The 22,379-nt window shown below is 32.2% G+C and overlaps 1 protein-coding gene across 1 annotated transcript in view; it reads right to left on the minus strand.

Moving 5' to 3' along the window:
* Positions 1–3,771: 3,771 nt before the first annotated feature.
* Positions 3,772–22,379, minus strand: part of Rab8 (RAS oncogene family member Rab8) — a 60,952-nt gene continuing 42,344 nt past the window's right edge. Inside the window, exon 7 of the mRNA XM_035353786.2 lies at positions 3,772–5,861. Within this exon, the coding sequence (XP_035209677.1) occupies positions 5,772–5,861 (90 nt within the window). The 3' untranslated portion in view covers positions 3,772–5,771. The remainder of the gene's footprint in view (positions 5,862–22,379) is intronic.

Below are 22,379 nucleotides of genomic sequence, written 5' to 3' on the forward strand. Positions count from 1 at the left end.
ATCGCCAATTATACCATGGAATATATGGTGCAGGTAAACAATGATCGTGAGATATGGAATAGAGGGGAAAAACACATACAGTCAAAAGTCGTTAATCCGGACTCGTCGGGACTTCGGCGATTCCGGATTATCGATTTTTCTGGATTATAGATCATCAGTTTAAATCTGGTAAAATGGAATGCAGAAATTATAAAATTAAAAATATGAAACCGTAATTTACGAAATAAAGAACAATTGTGATCTAAAGGGTATCAAAATTTACAAAAAAAAAAAAAAAAAAAAAAAGAAAAGCTTAATATTTATTTGTTTACTTTATTAAACATTTCTTTCAATGTAAGTTGTTTAAGTTGCTTCGTTTTTTATGTAATAATACATTCTCTTTAATTCTATAAACAGACATAATTTCTTGTTCAGTTACAAAGTTCCGCTGTTCAAGTCCTATAATTGCTGTGTCGAGAATACCGACTAATTTGTCAATCGAAATTTTTTCATTTTCAATAACCTCTGTTACTTTCTTCGCTATCGGAAGCGAATTACAATGACGAGGCATTTGATTTAAATCATATCAAAAATGAGTACGTCGAGATGAAATACTACATTCAGTAAGCAATTATAAGCCAAATAAAATAAAACATCTGCCCTTAAGATAAGGATAGTGCTGACAGATCAACTTCCAATTCATTGCAGGCCGCCGCCGCATTAAAGATAAACAAAGTTTAGATAAACAAACGTTAAAGTTTAGATAAACAAATGTTAAAGTTTAAATAAGCAAAGGATATGCCTTTATCCATTTTCTGCAGCAATTCCACTTTTTGTTTAATGGACTCCGAAAGATACTTTCGCTTTGTATATCCTTTACATATTAGTAAATATATATCGGAAATTCTATTTGACATAATCGAAAGTTCAAGCTTACTTTTATAAAATTGCTCTAACAGTCTGCAAAAAATAATAATCCGGATCCAATTCGAAGATTAAGGAACAACGCAATCTGCAACATTAACTGAAATAGATAATTAGATAATTTTAGCTTAGCTTATCCCATCCGTTATCCATTAAACGCGCATTCGTAAACGTATTTTGCGCACACGCACACGCAAATTCGCAGCGGTAAAGGTCTTACGCGCAAGCGTCAACGCGACGCATGCGCAGAAAGTTTGTAGCTTTGAGGTCCGGATAATGGATGTCCAAATTAACGACTTTTGACTGTATAAAGCAAAACCTTTTAAGTGCTTAGGGCATCTAAAAATTTTAATCAGGCTCTGGCCTGGTCTTTAGTTGCTATATTGTTGGCCGAGTGTTCCAATCCCGAAAAAGGCATGGTTTCATCGTAGCTGTCCAACCCCTCCTTCTCAGAGGTTCAAAATCTGTCTATCCCTTGCAGTGTACACACTCAACAACATTCTTCGTGATGAGAAAGCAAAATAATTCATAAGTACAGTCATTTCAGCTGTCCAGTACTTAATACACAAATATATATTTAATTGAGGAAAGCTCACTAAATTCTCACCTGAGCTCATAAAATATAGACATTAAAATGTCTGCTTATATTTCATGAGCAGACTCTTGAACTTCATGTCTGCTTACATTTCTGAACTTCTAGTTTATACAGTCAAAAGTCGTTAATTCGAACCTCAAAGCTACAAACTGTCTGTGCATACATCGCATCGACGCATGCGCGTAAGACCTTTATGGCTGCGAATATGTGTGTGCGTATGCGCAAAATAAGTTTACGAATGCGTGCTTAATGTATAACAGACGGTATAAGCTAAGCTAAAATTATCTAATTCAGTTAATGTTGCAGATTGCGTTGTTCCTTAATCTTCGAATTGGATCCGGCTTACTATTTTTTGCAGACTGTTAGAGCAATTTTATAAAAGTAAGCTTGAACTTTTGATTATGTCAAATAGAATTTCTGATATATATTTACTAATATGTAAAGGATCTACAAAGCGAAAGTATGTTTCGAAGTCCATTAAACAAAAAGTGGAATTGCAGCAAAAAACGTATAAAGACATATCCTTTGTTTATCTAACCATTTCAAAATCTGTTTATCAATTTCAAGCTGCTCTGCGTGTGTGTGTGGGGGGGGGGGAACATCGCGGCGCGCAATGAACTAGAAGTTGATCTGTCAGCACTATACTTATCTTCAGGGCAGATGTTTTCATTTTATTTGGCTTATAATTCCTTACTAAATGTAGTATTTCATCTCGATGTACTCCGTCTTTGATATGATTTAAATCAAATTCCTCGTCATTATAATTCGCTTCCGATAGCAAAGAAAGTGACACAGAGTTTATTGAAAACGAAAAAATTTCGATCGACAAATTACTTGATATTCTCGACACAGCAATTATAGGACTTGAACAGCAGAACTTTGTAACTGAACAAGAAATTATGTCTGTTTATAGAATTAAAGAGAAAGTATTATCACATAAAAAATGAAGCAACTTAAACAACTTACATTGAAAGAAATGTTTAATAAAGTAAACAAATAAATATTAGGCTTTTTTTGTAAATTTTGATACCCTTTGGATCATAATTGTTCTTTATTTCATAAATTACGGTTTCATATTTTAATTTTATAATTTCTGCATGCCATCTTACCAGATTTAAACTGATGATCTATAATCCGAAGTCCCGACGAGTCCAGATTAATGACTTTTGACTGTAGTTAGAATGGTATCTATACAGTTACACAGAGCCTGATGTATTTAAAACCACAAGCATAGGAATTTCGAAAAACTTTTAAAAGGAAGTTAAGTTTCCACTGGTCAGTTTGATCAAATTGAGCTGGATATCCTCTTTTAAATGGATAAATTTTAAATACAGAATATGAATCAATAAATAAGTTTATTAATTATGAAAAGTTAGATTTTCTCTTAAGAATGACAGAGCAAACATTTAATTTTCAACATAAATTTTAAATACAGAATATGAATCAATAAATAGTTTATTAATTGCAGAGTGTACCAATTATGAAAAATTAAGTTTTCTCCTAATAATGAAAGCAAATAACATTTAATTTTCCGCATATTGTTTATTTTTAAGAGTACTTACTATGATTTACTAATATCTGAAGTTTTCAAGTATTTGTAAAATATTGCAATTATTTTCCCATCCATTATTGATTTATAAAATTATTCCATAAGGTTAAAAATAAATTCTGATATTGATGCTAAAAACAAAGATAGATGTTACAAGACTAAACAAAAACTGAACATTAAACATTTTGAAGAAAAGGCTACACTTCTCCTATGTAGTATAATGCTGATTATATAGAAGTAAAGTGCTTTAGAAGATACCACACTTGTAAACCTACTGGGCAAATTCAGATAATTCTGCAAATGTAAAATACTTACAATTCAAATATATCCTCAAGTTAATATATCTGTCAGTTTACAATTATCAGACTGCAAGAATGCTCTGTAAACATAACAAAATCATTAACTAGTCCTTCAAGTCCTACTCCAATAATTTTCCAACAAAGATTCCCACATTATTATACTAATTAATATTCACTTTATAGCATTGTTTCACAAAATTTTACCAATTATGCTTTAAATTTTAAGTCTTGTTATTCTGCTTGTGCATGCATATAACAGTAGATAATTATGAATTTAAATAAGAGTATATGACATTTTCAAGAAATGCCCATTCTCAAGCAAAAACCCGATGAACTAACAATATACAAAAAAAGCTTATTAATGCAAATAAAGACAGAGTTTTTGTTACAAAAAGTAATTAAAAGGAGGTAGTCATGTAAAGAAATAAATATTGGACCATATTTATTTATCCTCTCAGAACAACTGAGTACATTCTGATTAAAAATAATTACTTCACTAAAATCATAACTTTTACAAATCTAACAATTTTTATATCATTATAAAAACAATCATGATTCTGCAAAATTACTGTTTTCATAACAAATATTAATTAAATTAAATTGATAAAATTCTACATGCACTGAATTTACTTTTTAAATGTACATAATTCAGAGAAGACAACATTTGTTACATTAGTATAAATAACATACCAATATCACATACACAAAAAATCTGAATGACCACAGTATATAAATGTGTGTTGTGTATCTTGGTTCATTGGTCTTATAACTTTCAATGCATTTAAACAGTACTTAATTTTCCTAAAATTTGAAACATGCAGTAAAGAAATATAAAAAGGTAATTTTAAAACTGTGAGGAATTTTTAAACCATTTAAAAACAAAATGTGAAAAACTAAATTCAGCATTAAAACTACATTAAGATAAAAGAAGTAAGAGGATTTAACATAAATGTAATCTAAGCCCGGAAAAATAATATTTTGTTTACAATAATGACCGAATTCAGTATAAAAAATATGAAGACAATTCACTGTTTAATAAAACTGATGTTTCATCACAAAATTGGAAAGATATTTTAAAAGCTTTTGCTTTCTGCAAAAGCAAGAGTAAAAAAAACCACATTAAGTACAAGCATGAGCAAAATATATTTTCCAATTATGAAAGCATCTGCATAAATAATTGCATTTGTATATACATTTAAAACTGTTAACTAAAATTAATTTAGAATAAGAATATATTTTCAAGGAACTGCTCATAATGCAGTAGTTTTTTTTTTTTTTTTTTTTTCATATTCACTTCAAATAAATATAAAAATACATTTTAACAAAACATTTATTAATTATATGTTAAAATAAATTCCATTTTCTTATAAAAGTTTTCACGTAATGAATTATTTACAAAATTGATATATGGAATATTTTTCTTAACACTGATTTTGCAATTACATTTAACACAATTTTGTATTTCTTAGCACAGCAAAACCTAAAGAAAAAGATTATTTAAATAATTTGCCCAAACTTTTATTTAAGAGACGAAATATAATAAGCAAAAGTTTTTCTTTAACTTTTATAAGAAAGTTTTTTTTTTTTTTTTTTTTTTTACTTATTAGGAAGAAGAGAATAATATAAATTTATTTTTGCTGATTTAAAAAAAAATATTGAACTTGCATACTATCCTAAACACCTTCATAAGAAGTTTGACTTTCAACATACTTATAGAATTCATATAAAATAATACAGTATATATTTTAATTTGCTTACTTTTAAATGGAAGTATTCATCCATTTTGAAATGAACAAAACACAATATGAATTTGTAAAAGCATAACAAGACTAAATTTACATATCTTCATTTAAATTTCAACATTATAAACACTATAATAACCTGACAACAATATTTATAAACAGTGATTTTACAGAGGCAGCTTAACAACACTATACTAAAATTAGAATTAGAAAGCACAGGCGGAAAAAAAGGGGACAACAAACAAATGCATAATGTAATATGCAAGAATTAAGTTACAAATGGAAGAATATAGAATGTAACTTATTAATGCATAGTACAATTTGGTGCCAAATAGCTATACAAACATTTTAGGTATGTAAGCAAATACAAAGCTCTTTCTAACAAACATGTTTGCAAATATTATATTCACTGATTATGAAGGAAAAAATAATGAAAATTTAAGTACCAATTTTTTCAGAGACAACAGCATCCACGGTCCTGGAGATGCCAAGGATGAATAAAGCTTGGAACTCAGCAAGACAAAAGCTGACTGATATGTACATATTACAAAAATATATCAGCAAAAAAAGTATGTGTACATCTTCATTACTGACAGGTCATCCTTTTTCTGATACCTGTTTCAATTTATATACAGCAGTAAAGATAATGAACAATTTAATACATGCATTAGTTTTGTAATGTGTCATAGGATTGTACAGAACCATCGTGCTTTCTTAACTGGTTCATTAGCTCTCAGCTGATGACCACATGTTTTTGATGGTTGTGTTGCTTCCTACAAGAGAAAACAGCACATAAAAAATCAATGCAGATTAAAAAATAAATAAATAAAATCTGAAAGGTTTCATAATTTAATGATTGCCTAAAAAGATTTTCATGCTCTTGCTGAGTTTGCAGTCTACCAATCTGCTCTTGCATTTACTCCCCCTTTTTAGTTTCACTATTAAGCACTATTTTCTTTGCACTTATGCCACATACAGTTCAACAACAAAAATCACAAAATTTTTGAAAGCTGCATAGCAGCATATGCTTAGAATTCCCGGTGCAGTGTTAAGTGATGGCATACATTTATATAAAATTTAACAAACATGTATATACGTAAAAAGCAAATTTAAAGTTAAAATTAAAAAATGTGCAAACATATAAAAGATTTAATTTTCGAAATAATCTACAATATCATTTAAAATTCAAATAGCATACGTAAATCAAGTGCAAAACCAAACCATGAAAATAAATTCACCAATTTAGCAAATTAAAATTAATCTAAAAAAATTTTTTTTAAATGCATAAGTGAATGACTGTTGAGTTGCACATTTTTTTATTTTAACTTATAGTTAATATATGTAATACATAAAATACGTAAAATTTGCTTTTATGTATTACATGTTTGTTAAAATTTCATTCCTTGCAGCAATGGTGCAAAAAATTAATTAAATTTGTATTTAAATTCAATTTATTCTTTTGAAACATACATTTATATATATATATATTAGTCTTCTTAGTTTATCATACCAATATTCAGTTTTCTTAGTAAGCTGGTTAACATTTTTCTGGCTTTCAATTGTTACTTTTTATGTGCTAATTTTATTTATAAAATATCACATTCTTTGCACTTACACTACATAAAATTCAATCAACAGCAAAATCACAAAATATTTATTAACAGCATAGCTTTAGAATTCCCAATAGTGTTAGAGGTTGTCATACGTATTTTTATATTTGCAATATTATTTCTATTTTTTTCCTAGAGTCCAGCTATTGTAATTTCATAAAAATAATTATCATTTCTAATTAGACATATCATGATTTTAATAAATGTTTATTTAAATCAGTCACATCATAAAGTAAGAAAAAATATTCTTAAGAACTGTATTTATTGCTTAGTTTGTTACTCAATAACCCTCCAGGTTAAATTTGAAAGTATTTTGGGCTTTACTGAGTTGCAACATGTTGACATATGGAAAATAAAAATATTTTATTTCTAGCCACTGCAACACCTGGCTTTCATGAGCCAAGTTTGTTAATGAGCAATGACAGAAAAATATCTTACATTTTTCTGAATGGCAACAGTTTCACATGCTGGAGATAAAAATGTTTTATTTTGAACAGTGCTGCCATTGCTTGCTTTCAAATTGTTGAGTTTGTTAAACAAAAATTCACTAAATTTTTACAAAATATGAAAAAAAATAATTAAAAATTTTAAATTCAGGCCTACAGATGCACGTGTTTGGATGGAGGACTACGTTATTCACAATCCAAGAGCTGTAGGTACTGTCGTTTTTCAACTATGTGAGGAGCATACATATTTATAGATACAAGCAAGATTCTTCATTTAATTTCTTTAAAAGTAATACAAGTTGATAAATTAGGTGGCAACAATTTGAAAAGGGATATACCATTTATAGTGAACCAATGCAAAACCCCATTTAGAGACTAGTGGCCCCTTTTGAACTAAAATCTAACACAGAGTATGATTGCCTACCTAATAAATGATTTAAGAATTTTTAGTTATTTCTTTATGTGTGAAGTTAAAAATTTACACACTGAATAAGTAGTATATAATAAGTAAATATATAACTATGGTAACCAAAAATTGTACAATAAACTATTTTTAAAGCTATCTAAAAAGAAGATCATTTTAAAATTAATCTTGGATATAATTCAAATGAACAAACTATATTCTTTTGGTAATAAAGTCATACATTAGACTGGTAAATAATGTGGAATTGTAAAATGTACATCTAAGTTACTAAGTAAATGCGCAATTATATAAATAAAAATTGTTCGTGTAGAAACTTTTTAAAAAAAATATTTGAAAAGGAAGAATATTTTAAAGTTTATCTCTTAAAACTGTTCAAATGAATGAATTACATTCTCTCTCTCTCTCAAAAAAAAAAAAAAAAAAAAAAAAAGGCACTAGACTGTCAAAGAAATATAAATGTAAACTGAGATTACAGCACATTAAAAAATTTCTCCAAGTTTGAACTTATTACACATATTTTATTCATGAGGTGACAACAATATAATGGAAGCTTGTCATTCACTGGTGAACACAAAGCTAACTACAAATTAAATTTACTAAATGTGAGTCCATAATGACAGCACAGTACAATTAAAATGCAGAAATTATACAATTAAAAATATGAAACTGTAATTTATGAAACAAAGAGCAATTATGATCTAAAGGGTATCAAAAAAAGATTAATATTTATTTGTTTACTTTATTAAAATTTTTTTTCTATGTAAGTTGTTTAAGTTGCTTCAATTTTTGTGCTAATACTTTCTCTTTAATTCTATAAACAGACATAATTTCTTGTTCAGTTATAAAGTTTCACCTATCGGAAGCGGTATTTTCTAGATTTAGAACCAACTATACTATAGATTTCGCCATCCGTTGATTGATGACTGGGGCATTGTCGCCGCAATGGAAAACTTCTGTTATATCATCTTTCTTTATTACCATTTCTCCACATTTGTTTACAAAATTCATTAGCTGGAAAATTTCACCTTTAGTTCGCGATGTCTGAAAACCTTCAAATTTGCGGCTATCATCTTCATCATCTTACTATGAAATATGGTAGTTAGCCATAAATTATGTCAAGCATTTTTTAACGTATCTGGAGACATTCTCCCAACGCGCATGCATAAAGCATACAAAAAAAAAAAAAGTTTGTGGCTTTGAGGTCCGGATAATGGACGTCCGGTTTATGGACTTTGTACTGTATAATGGAGACTTTTTATGGAATATCTAACAGATATATGTGCAGACAAGAAAATATACATGTGATACAGCAGATTTATAGGAACTGGCTACCTTGCAATGCAAAGTTAAGAAACTAGCACAGACCTAAGTTTGACGACACATTACCAGGAGTACAGATACTGAGAACTTATAAGATGCAAACTCATTAAGTGCTGATATGCATCTTTTAGCTGTACTTTTAAGATTAATTGTACTCTAAACTCCAAAGGGGGTTATGAATGATACTATGTAAAAAATCAGATCCAATGAATCCTCAGTTGTATTAAATTGTATGAGAAGTCTCATATTATTTTATTATATCATGGTTTGAATGCATCCGATGTCAAACTTTTGCTAAAAATAATATAACGGTATATCATATTTAGAAATACACACATAATTAAACTGTTTACACTTCCAAGCTTAAAATAAAAGCCAAATGTATTAATGCGCTCTTACTCTGATGAAAATTTGCATAAAAAAAGGGTAAAATAAACAAAAAGGACGAAAAAGAATTTAGTTGATAGATCACATTTGTATCTGTTATCAATCTACAGAATCTATAAATATTCAGTAATTAAGGATATAAAGATATAAATTAAAGACTTCTTTTAAAAAATCTGCCTATACATTACAAATTTATTATCAAGGTTTTCATTATTATTTATCAATAAATTTTATTTAAAAAATAATATAGTACTTAATATTACAAAAGGCAAATAAGCTTGTCTTCACATGCAGAATATGCCATAATGAATTAAAGAACATTTAAACCACAAAGCTCATTTTACTGCAATTTATAAAAATCACACTCAAAGATAAAACTTATTCTATCTAGAATAAAACTAAGAACCAAAGGAATTAAATGCCACCAACGATGAAATTTAATCTAGGTTTTCTATCAAGCAGCCAGAACTTAACACTGTTCCTCTAATAGCCAAATGATCAGCCTATCTCCTGGTAACACGACAAGTTAAGGTCTTTAAGTAGTTATCGTGGTTATAGATGCATTAAAAAAAAGCTGCTGTTCTATTACAGTTATCTGAAATAAAATTAACTTTCTTTTCCAACGCTGACTTTATCACACAATGCAACTTGCAACTACACACAAGGCTTAACTCATAAAATGGTATAATAAAACCCTCTTTAAGAAGTTAATATCATGAAGTCCAAAATATTTCCCCATTTTAACAATGTTAGCTTTTCTAGCATATAATTGAAGAAATATTGAAAGGTTTTCCTGTTTAAGAACTTTACATTAATTTTTTGGAAAACTTTTTCTCTCCTTTATTTTTTTAAAGAAATTCTAATTAAATGCACTTATTTTCCAATTTGAATTAGACGCAAACGTCATCAATCTTGTTTATAACAAAGTGTTAGATTATATCTACTGCCGTCAAAGCCCCTTGATTTAATACAGGTCACTTGTTGTTATCATAATGGTTAGCAAAATCCCATGTCACTTGCTATCATAATGATTAGCATGATCCCTAGGCAAATTAAAATTAGCCATTTAAGGTGAAATAAAGAACCACTAAATTTGCATTCATTTTCTTTCACAGTCTGAAACATGGAAATATCCATTTTGACTGTTATCTAATGCAATTTAACACTGTTTTTGCAGGGCAGGTGTGCATAAGGACAGAATAAAAGACTTTAATTCCCCAAATGAATTATAAAACTGATTTAAAATGGATTCACAAGGGATTTTTTTCATGATGTTTGTACATACGTATGTATGCGTGTATCTCGCATAACTCAAAAATGAATAGCCTCAAAACGTAGAAGAAATTTTGTATGTGGGACTGCTATAAATGTAGATGTGCAACTTCCTTTCTGGTTGCAATAAAACACACAAAAAGCATATAAAAAATTATATGTATATGTATATCCACTTTGTTACTTGGCTCAGTGAGCTCAGTTTCTTTATTCTTATATGTTCATAAATTGAGCATTTTTTGCTTTAAAAATGATTGATTTATGTTGTTCTCTTCTTCCTGTTAAGGTTTTTATGCCTTTAGTTAACCTGCACGTCATAGTTGCAGAATTATAAACAATTTAAAAGTTGTTTAAGTGTGACTAAGCCTAATTTTTTTATCTTAGCAACCATATTTGTTTACATTTGAAACTTCACAGAGTAGTAGATTTGTTGTCAATTTAGAGAAACTGAGCTTTGCAACAACAAAGTAACATCTTCTTTTATTATTGCAAATTAAATTATGCTTAATCCATTCTTGAATTATCATTTAAGTTATTAAATTATCCCATATATTGAATCAGCATAGCATCCACAACAAATTTAGTCAGTTTCTATGCCTTCAGTGTCTTTTTGCTGAGTCAGACCAAAAGTAAGCTTTCAGTTTGGTGCACTGAAAAATCTGCCTTGTTGCCCTCTGGCCAAATTGCTTGTTTTTGCAGAGAAACTGCAATTTAATTTTTTTTAATTGCCTTTAATTCTTTTAACTGTATTTGGAGTTTTATGTTTTTCTATATCTTTCAATTTTTAATACAGATAATTTGAACTCTTATACGTTTTTTTTCCTTGTCACTAAGTGAGAACTGAATTAAAAGAATGAGAAATATATCTCTAATGAAATTCGAGGAAATAAGTTTAAATGAAATGCAGGAAAAAATGCCTATAATTTAATATTCCATACAAGGAAGTCATGTGATAGACATCATGGATTACATATCAGATTTTTTAAAATTGGCACTGCCCACTTGTGGAAAACTACAAGATTAATTCTGTAAGACAGTGGAAGACAATAAGATAAAAAGTTTTTTTTCCTCTAATCTGCATCGAAGTAAAAAAGCAGACGATTCACTCAACTCTTCGTTCAAGTTCACGATTCACGTTGTTGTATTTTCTGAGCTTTGTTATTCCACGAGATTGTTTAGAGCTGCCTTTTTTTTTATCCGGATATTTTGTGGATAAATTAAGAATATTTTTAATTTCAGCCCTTTTTAATACAATGACACATAAGAAATGCACTCATGATTTTACTGCTTGCCAAGTTGAAAACATAAATATGTTGCATTGACGGTAATGCAAATTCTGCATAAGATGGAGGCAGGTACTACTCCTCGATTTATAGCAGAATGGTATGGAATTGTGACATGATTGTGTATGATATATCGAAAAATAAAGAAAAGCTGTTGAAATTTTACAGCAACAGTGATTCTAACACCGGAATCCGAAACCGGAAACCTTTGCATGAGGCAAAATCTGCAAACCTCGATGCTGTGTACATATAATACAATGAATAATATAATCAATTTATATATGTAATAATAATTTAATGCATATAATAAATTAGTGTAATAATGTATATAGTAATTTAATTAAATGTATCTAGTATGCCTTATTTATTTTGCACTTTTAGTCCGAATATTATGCTTTATCTTTTCTCTCCTGAAATCCGTAAAATCACAAAATCCGCACAACCTCTGGTTCCAAGCATTGCGGATTTCTGGACTTTTACTGTATTAAATTTTAAAAGTAATTTAATTAAATTTTAAAAGTAATTTAATTAAATATAAAATTTTAAAATAAATGGATTTAATTTGAAAACAGTTAACACAGTTAAAAATTTAGTATCATGTTTAGCTCTTTAGTGGAAACAAGTAATATAAAGAAAAAAAACATTTTAAAAATCTTTTTAAGCCAATTCCTACTTCGAATTAAAAAACTGTATTAACATCAAGTGTCATCCACTACAAGTTTAAAAAAGTGTATTTGAACTTGAGTAGATGAATAAAAAGTATTTTATTAATGACTGAAAATTTGAACGAGTATTGGGAGAGTGTGAGCTAATAGTAGGAATTTAAAAAAAAAAAAAAATATTCCATTTAGTTTTTTTTTTTTTTTAAATTTTTATTATTATTATTTTGGGTTCCTTGAATGCATTTGCAAAAGAATATTATTTTGTGTAAATCAGTTAAACAGCAATCATACTCAATTATATTTTCCTTTCACTTAGGATGATGTTTTCAGAATTTATAAACCAAGGGAGTGAGTGAGTGATTATGGCGCAAAAACCAGAGATGATTATGACACGCCAAACAAATGATGAGATGATTACAATTAATGACTTCAAATTCAATAAATAAAAACAGGTAGATAAATGTACCAAATCCAGAGGATGAAGTCATATAAACACAAGTTAAAAGCACATATTAAAATTCAAGACACAGTCTTCAAAACAAATTACATTTGGTAATAAAAGCCAATCTCTTTTAAATAATAAAATAAATTAAAATTGACCTCTCTTCCGATTAAACGGTCGAGGTATAAGTCACAGCTATTAAAATATTTCTGGCGAAGACTATTAAAACATGGACACTCAATTAAAATATGACGAACAGATAAACAAACATTACAATTAAAACAAACAGGCTCATTTTCAGCTTTGAGAAGATTTTCAGCTTTATGTGTGACTCTAGTGTGACCAATTCTGAGGCGAGTCAAAAGAACGTCCTCCTTACGATTTCCAACAAAATCCCAATGCTCAATTCTAGGCTTGACGTTTCTCAACTTGTTGTGATGCTGAACATCCCAAAATTGCTGCCATTTTTTTCGGACCTTTCCCTTGATGACACTGCAGATATCTCTAAAAGGGATAAGGCGACTGGACAGTTCAACAGCAGATTTGGCTGCGATATCTGCAAGCTCATTTCCCTTTATTCCAGCATGTCCAGGAACCCAGCAGTACAGGACTTCATAACCTCGAATCGTTAAATTTATATGAATTTTGAGAACATCCACTACCACAGGATTCTGAGTGTTGGGAAAAGCTTCCAAGGATTTAAGAGCACTATACGAGTCTGTGTAAACTATGAACTTTTTGTGGCAGAGCTTTGAGATGTACAAAAGACCATAATATATTGCAGTTAGTTCAGATGTTAGGACTGAGAAAGCATGGTGCAGGCATCTGCCCTCTATGTAATTTTCAAATACAAAAGCCATCCCGACATGATCATTTGACTTTGATCCATCTGTGTATATCGGATAATAACTGCTATATTTGTGCCTGTGCTCAGCAAAGAGTTGTCTGTAAACGATCTCATTAGTGCTTGCCTTCACGTGATGTTTGAAAACATCAAGAAGCTGAATCCGTACATTTTCCCAAGGTGGGATTTCAAAGTTCTGTACTGCTTGGAGGCGCATATCAGAGAGGGAATGTTCCTCAATGATAGGGCGAAGTCTTAAAGGAAAGGTAGGAACACAGGATGGATGTGTTTCAAATAAAGTGTTACACTCATTATCAAGTAAGCACAGCTTATTGGGATGTTCAGGTTGGGATAAGATATTAAAATATTGTAAAAGAGACAATTGCTCACGCCTCAGATAAAGTGATGGTTCGTTAGAGTCAACGTATAGGCTCTGTACAGGAGAAGTCCTGAAAGCTCCTGAACAAATCCGCAAACCTTGATGGTGAACAGGATCCAGTTTTAACAAAACAGATGAGCGAGCGGATCCATAAACCACTGAGCCATAGTCCAGTCTAGAGCGGATAAGCGCTCTGTAAATGCGAAGCATGGAGCAACGCTCTGCACCCCAGGAGGTGTTCGCCAACACTTTTAAAATATTTAGTGTTTTTAGACACTTCTTTCTCAGGTTTAAAACATGAGAAAGGAAAGTCAATTTCTGGTCGAACGTCACTCCTAAAAATTTCACTTCGGGCGCAACTGGAATAATTGTACCTTTTAGATATAACTCAGGTTCAGGATGGAGACCTCGCTTCCTACAAAAGTGCACGCACACAGTTTTCTGTTTCGAAAAGGTAAATCCCTGTTTGTCTGACCATTCTTGGATCTTATTCAGAGCCATCTGCAATTGCCTATCTATGTATCTCATGTCTGCTCCTCGACAGCTAATCTGTAAATCATCTACATATAGTGATCCCAAGATGGTAGGAGGAAGTTCTTTTAATACAGAATTTATTTTTAAACTGAACAGCGTTACACTAAGCACACAGCCTTAAGGCACACCCTCTTCCTGTTGGAAAACATCCGAAAAAACAGAGCCAATCCTTACTTGAAAAGTTCTACTGTTCAAGAAATTCTGAATGAAAATTGGTAGGTTGCCGCGCAAGCCACTCTCGTGAAGATCCCGAAGTATACCGTATCTCCATGCCTTATCATAAGCTTTTTCAATGTTGAAGAATATCGAGACAAGGTGGCTTCTTTTTACAAATGCTTTTCGAATAGATGTCTCTAAGAGGAGCATGTTATCTACAGTTGTTCTTCCCTTTCGAAAACCGCTCTGATAAGGCGATATAATATCATTCTTTTCCAAGAAGTAGACTAGGCGGCTGTTTACCATCTTTTCAAACAGTTTGCAGAGGCAACTCGTAAGGGCAATTGGTCGATAGTTGGAGGGATTCCTTGGATCTTTCCCTGGCTTGGCAATGGGAATGACAACAGCTCTCCTCCATGCACTGGGAAAAATATGCTCCTTCCACACTCTATTGTAAAGAGTGAGAAGGGCAGTCAGTGACTTATAGGACAGATGCTTTAGCATTTCGTAATTTATGCCATCAAAACCCGGAGAAGACGTATGTGTCTGCAATAAAGCTCTCTTTAATTCCAGCATAGTAAATGCTCTATTGTAAGGCTCAGATTTGGTAGAGTTGAATGCGATGGGACTTATTTCAGAGTGTTGCTTGATAGAGAGAAATGCAGGTGAATAGTTTCTGCTGGAAGAAACGGCAGCAAATGTCTCACCAATAGTATTCGCAATTTCTTCTATGGAGCTAATCACTCGGCCATCTTTTTCCAAAAAGGAAAGTGAGTGGTCTTTATATATGCCGCATGCTTTTCAAACTCTTTCCCAAACCTGCTTACTAGGCGTGGAGGATGTTATTGACGACACATATGAAATCCAAGAATTCCTTTGGCTCTGCCTTCTTACTTTGCGTGCATTTGCTTTGGCTCTTTTAAAGGCTATGAGGTTTCGCAGAGTAGGATATCTACGAAAAATACCCCATGCTTTTTTCTGTTTTTTCAGTGCTTCATGACAGTCGCAATTCCACCATGGTTTCGAATATTTTAGTATTTTTCCTGATGTTCTAGGAATCGAAAGCATAGCTGCCTGAATAATAGTATTAGTAAAAGCTTCCACAGCGTCATCGATATGCACATCTTCTACCATTTCCTCTGTCAGCTCTGCGGAGGAAGAGAAGAGTTCCCAGTCTGCCCTATCGAGTATGAATCAAGGGGGTCTCGACATGGGGTTTGCTCCTCTTCGTGCAAGAGATATAAAAATGGGATAGTGATCGCTGTTGTAAAGATCATTTCCCACACTAAACGTGCAAAATGGCAGCAGAAATGGTGAACAGATGGCAAGGTCGAGAGCATGGAATGTCCTTGAAGGCTCGTGGAAGTAAGTATTCTGCCCATTATTCAGGAGACAAAGGCTATGATCTTCGATCATCTGCTCAATTTGTCTTCCACGGCAATTTGTATCTTTACTACCCCAGAGCGGACTATGGCCGTTAAAATCTCCTATTATTATGAAAGGCTCAGGCAGCTGCTCTAAAAGATTATTTAAATCTTGCTGATCAATGTGCTCATTAGGAGGCAAATAAAGAGAAACGACTGAAATTACAATATGAAAGTTTACTTGTACAGCGACAACTTGGAGAGAAGTCGTCAAAGGAAAGGAACTTGAGAGATAGTCCAGTGAGGTGAGGAGACATACACCTCCACTGGCACGCTCACCTGCAAGATTATCCTTCCTGACGAGAGAAAATCTCCGAAGTTTTGCATGTTGATCTGTTTTCAGATTCGTCTCTTGTATTGCGAAGCACACAGGATGATAAGTTTTGATCATAGCTTTGATGTCAAGGAGATTTCGGTGGAAACTGCGACAGTACCATGAGACGAGGGTGGCTATTATGATTGATGTTTGTCCTTTCTGTGTTCCTTTTTAGTTTTGCGCGGGAGCAGATGTTCAGGAATTTCCAATCCATCCTCCACTTCCATACTGTCTGAATCTGCGGATTCAGAGATCGTTTCATTTACAGAACTATTGCTGGGACTTCTATTTTTGTTAATTGGTTTTGCAGGGATATGTTTTGGTGTGCTTTGAATAACTATTTCTTTATTTTGTACGACATGTGTTGCATTTTCCTTTTTCTTGTTTGCAGATTGTTGGGTTTTATTTGGTGGAGTCTGTGTATTTATGGAAGTTTGAGTGGCTATAGTGCATGTTGATTTAACGGCGCTGGCATATGATTTGTTTGACTGAGGCTGTGTGCTTTGAACTTGTCTTCTGGCTTCGGCATAGGAAATGTTTCTAGAAACTTTTATCATCTGAACTTCCTTTTCTAATTTCCATTTTGGACAGGAATGGGAAAATGCTGGATGGTTGCCCTTGCAATTAATACACAGTGCTGCAGCGGTGCAATTTTCGCTATCGTGGCCAACCGACGAGCATCGAGCGCACGTCAGTGTCCCACGACAGGACATCTTGGAATGGCCAAAACGCTGGCACTGGAAGCATCGCATGGGATTTGGAATATATGGCCTTACGGGGCAATTTAGATATCCAGCCTTAATATTTTTCGGCAGATCAGGCGATTTGAAGGTCAGGATCACGTGTTTTGTGTCAATCAACTGACCTTCCTTACACATCTTGATCCGCCTAGCACCACAGACTTTTTGGTCGGCTAACTCGGAGACGAACTCTTCTTCTGAAACACACAGAAGGTCGATCTCCGAGATCACACCTCTACAAAAATTCAGAGATTTATGCGCTGAGACAGTTATAGCTATATTTCCAAGTTTCGTTTGTGACAAAAGAGAAGCAGATTGGGTTGGTGAGACAGTATCTATAAGCAGGTCTCCAGAACGGAGACGCTTTATGTTCTTTGGTTCGCCTACGCAAGAATGGATATATTTGTTTATCAGAAAAGGAGACATCTTTTTAAATTCTTCAGAGGCACTGGAAACAACAACAAAGCGAGGACATTCAGAAGTTACTTTGGCATTTGCATCGATACGAATTTTCTTGCTCACTGATTTGTCTATGATTTCAATGTCTTAATTGGTGTCATTTGACTCAGGTTTTTTTAAAATGAAAAGAGAAGCCATGATAGAAAATATAAGATTCGGGTCCGACGGCCCCGCCCACCACAGAGCCCAACAAGGGAACACAGATTCCTGTGTTAGGGCTAGCCGGACCTATACGCGAACTGAAGTCCCACAGTCGGCTTTCCCGAAAGCAGGTACTCCCGAGAGCTTGACCCCAAGCCACTGACACAAGGACTAGTGACCAGCCGATTGACACCCGTGAGGACGACTAAGGTGCCTCCCGTTTAGCTGAAGCAGAGGCCAAAGTAGTGTGTTGGGGACAGTACCTCGCCCCTCAACTACCAGGACCCTCCTTTCCAGCGACACGGGTCTCCACGCACGGCAAACACGTGGGCAGTTTTCTCGCCACTCGAGAACTAGAGACAAGGTCTGTTCCAGTCTCTCGTGACGAGCCCCAAACTCCGTAGAGAGAAACCACGAGGGAGAAGAGAAGGGAAAAAATTCCAGCAAAGAGGAGAGGAGACGGAAAAGAGGATAGATCACTGGGGCTCCAGGATCGTGACACCCGTCTCACCAAGAAGATGATCCCCTGAAGGGCTAGGGTACCTCGGGATTGCCACACCCGTACTCACAAAAGTGAGCCCCCTGAGGGAGAATTTATAAACCAAAAATAAAAGCTATCAACTGTATACTTCAATTATTATTAAATATTTTAGATAGTGAAAACACAGTTGAAACTATTTACAGTAACTTTTTATTACAACTCTTCCAGTTTTATTATTCTTTGTAAAGCTACTTAGTAGTAAGTTACATCTCTGTCAGTCAATATTATTAAAAAATGGCAACTTTTTGCATATTATCAAATAAATTAACGTGAAAAAGTCACTCCATTAAATAGTATTTAATATGGAAGAACCAAACTAAATAATACATACTTATGATAAACACTAACAGGATAATAGATATTTTCTGTGAAAAACTGTGGGAGATCTAATCACAAATACAGCCATATTGCAATATTGCAACTATCTCACTCGTTTCAGTATATATATGTGCAAATGCAAGAACATTTACAATTCTGTTACAATCTATCATTTTACATCATATGTGGTACATCACATGTGGTGAACATGCTTACAGTGTTTTCATACAAGTATTTTATTTTTAATAGTTTCTAACTTTTATAAAAGTAAGTATATTTGATATGCATGTTACATAGTTACTCAATTATATTACTGTTTAATATTAATACACATTTATAGAAAAATATATCCCAATAGTACTTAAGCGGACCAGTAGGTTACCTAAACAAGGTGGTGTTGGTGGCATGTTTAATTATGGCAAAGCACACGAGGGCTATCTGCCTAAGGGAAGGGATGCCTTCATGGAGAACTTTCTAAGGGAAACTGGCTCATATACATGTTACACATGGGGAAAACCACGAAAACATCCATGCAGCCAGCCCGTTCACGGGATTCGAACATGTTACCTAAACACAAAGCCTAAGGTTTGCCTAAAGATAGTGATGTCTTCATAAAGGACTTTCTAAGGAAAACTGGCTCATATTCACACGTTTTTCATCTTAGAAGTCTCACGTGGGTTTATTTTAATTTAGAATCGAAAGAAGGTCCTTGAGAAAACTGTCAAATGTTCAGAATTATCAGAGGATGATGATACTTTATAGCAGTGATAAAAATTTGTATTAGGTCCATTCGGAAAGTAATGGAGAAGGCTATAAATGATAAGAATAGTAATATACATAACTGTCTATATAGATCACAATTGCTAGCATAAGATAAGACAGGCGATATGATAGGTTATTAAAATATGGCAAAGCACACAAGGTCTATCTGTGGGAAGGTATATCTTCATGGAGGGCTTTCTATGGGGAAATTAGTTGATTTTGCACAGGCAAAAACCAATCCTGCAGCCAGCTCATTCACCTTGGCTCAAATAAAGGTTAAACTATTAATACCCAGTGACCTTAACCACTCAGCCACTAGTTGTGTGCAAGATGAGATAGTTACAAGGTCAACTATTCAAAAATTGATAATATTCATAGAATAGCTTCCAGCTGATTAAAGCTCTAATATTCTTCTAAATGACAATGATACTCAATCAACATTTTTTTTTAAACTTTCCAAAAAGTTTGTACATGTTTACTGAGCACTCTGCTAATGAAAGAGGTTTGTATGAAAAAATACATACAAAAATAAAACAAACTAATATGAAATAATGATGTTGATCAGAGTTATGATCATCATAATGTTCATCTAAGTATAAATTGCTAATGATCTAAACATCTGTCAATAGATAAGACAACAGTAAGAACTGCAAAATCTTGAGATAGATGTAAATTATTTATATCCGAACTTTATTTTAATCTTTCTGATAAATCTGAAAACTAGAGCAAGATTCACCATGTAGAAAAACTTGAATGTTCAAGACAGATTTCAAGCAGGTACAAGTGAACATAAAATAATTCTGCACGGCAATCAACTCATAAAAATATAGTTACATTCAAAGAATGTACAAGTTTGAAATAGTTATGTTACTAAACAAACAAGGTATAAACTTATCAGTAGTGATTCACTCATAGACCATCTGTATGATCTGAATGCATACAATGGAAAAACATAAAATTAGCTTGAAGGTACATTAGGAGAAAGTAGAATATGGAAATAGACATCTTCTATGAAACAGCCAGCACACACACACACACACACACACACACACACACACACACAATGTGTGTTACTTGACAGTTCCTTGACAGTTACTAACTGTCAAGGAAACAAAATGATTTAAGTTAAGAAAATGCAAGAAAAGTACAACAGAATATCTGTGAATTGACTAGAAATTCTCTCCATAACAAGCAGGAATGGGACTATTCACCCTGGCTGTTTTGCTGTCAAGACATATTTTTCTTTGCAAGACTGTATTATTTCAAGTTAGTTTAAACTAATAACTCTGCTCAGTTTAATAATTTAATTTGATAAGTATTTTATATAAAACATTTTTAATAAATTTGAGCCGATTAAAATTTCAAGAAATTTTGACGTATCATGTAAATATTGTACCCACATAGTTTTAAAATCTAAAACATAACTTCTGTTATATCAGAAGTTTAGCCCCAGTTCTCTTTAATACTGACATAAGTTTCCAACTATGCGCAATTTCTTTATATCTTATACTTGTAAATAATTATGTATATTAAAAACAACCTTTAAGTACACATGAGGTAAAAAGTAAACAGAATTATTAAACTAAATAAATTTAATACGAGTATAATAAGGCAACAAAAATACAGTCATGTAAAAAAAAATATTTCTTGATGGCGAAACATCCCAATGGCAAAATGGCCATGGCGAAATGACGACAGCGAAAAATCCTAGACGCTAACAGGCATAGAAATGTGGTTGATTTTACAGATCATTTAGTCGATCTTTATGAATTTGATTTAAAATCTTAAAAATGACCAAGAAAATATCTTCTGCAAGATGTTAATGACAGTTACAGTAAAGTTTCATATTATATTGCAAGAAACAATTAGAATTTGATAACTTTGTCTGTGCAGCTCAATCAAAATTTTAAGCAAAACATAGATGTGAAACATCTATCCTTAAAAGTACATTAAAAGAAAAAACAAAATCCTTTATTAATACTGAAGACATATGCCGATTGTAATAACTCAAAAGAAAAAGATGTGTTGGATGTTCCAGCAATAAATATGAGAACAAAAACTATGCTTCATATGTGATGTTTAGTTTTGTGATGAATGTTTTACACTAACCACAACATATTAAGTTATTTTTTCATTGCTGTTGGAATCCTTCAAAGATCCAAACACTGAATAAATAACTTCCTTGAACTTTTTTATCAGACCTCTTGCATCACTTAAAAAGACTGACTGGGATAATACGTCCCAGGAATAAATTTCAAAATAAGGATTGTTCAATGAGTAAGACAAGTATTTTACTTACAGAACATCACAAAAACACATCAATCATGTTTTCAGTGCAATAGTAAAAAATCCTCTTGAATTACGCATTTAGATCTACTGAAGTTTTAAATACATCAAGAAATAAATAATAAATTATTATATATCATAAAATTAAAGTTTTCTATCATAACTTAGTTTTCTTTTTATGCCTCAATATGGTCACTACATTACATTTTAACATTCAAAATCCCTGTAAAAATATGCAAAACTAATATATTTTAATAATTCATGACGATCTTTCAATAGCACACTTTCTAAAAACCAGATTAAATTTTTGATTGTTTCTAGTTTCACAATGATTTACACTAATATAACAACAACCATTTATACTACCACTAACCAAAAATATTGAAATAACAGAACTTAACTGCCTCATATAACGATATACAGATGTGTAAATAACCATTAGAAATAAGTTAATTAAATAATTTTAAATATACTTTCATAAGAGTACAGGTTAATGAAATATAATTTGGTTAAAAAAGGGCAATTTTGACGCCTTCACCGCCACC

This window comes from Stegodyphus dumicola, chromosome 4, assembly GCF_044657685.1.
Source record: "Stegodyphus dumicola isolate Sdum_Otavi_A_Nest chromosome 4, ASM4465768v1".
NCBI classification, from domain to species: Eukaryota; Metazoa; Arthropoda; class Arachnida; order Araneae; family Eresidae; genus Stegodyphus; species Stegodyphus dumicola.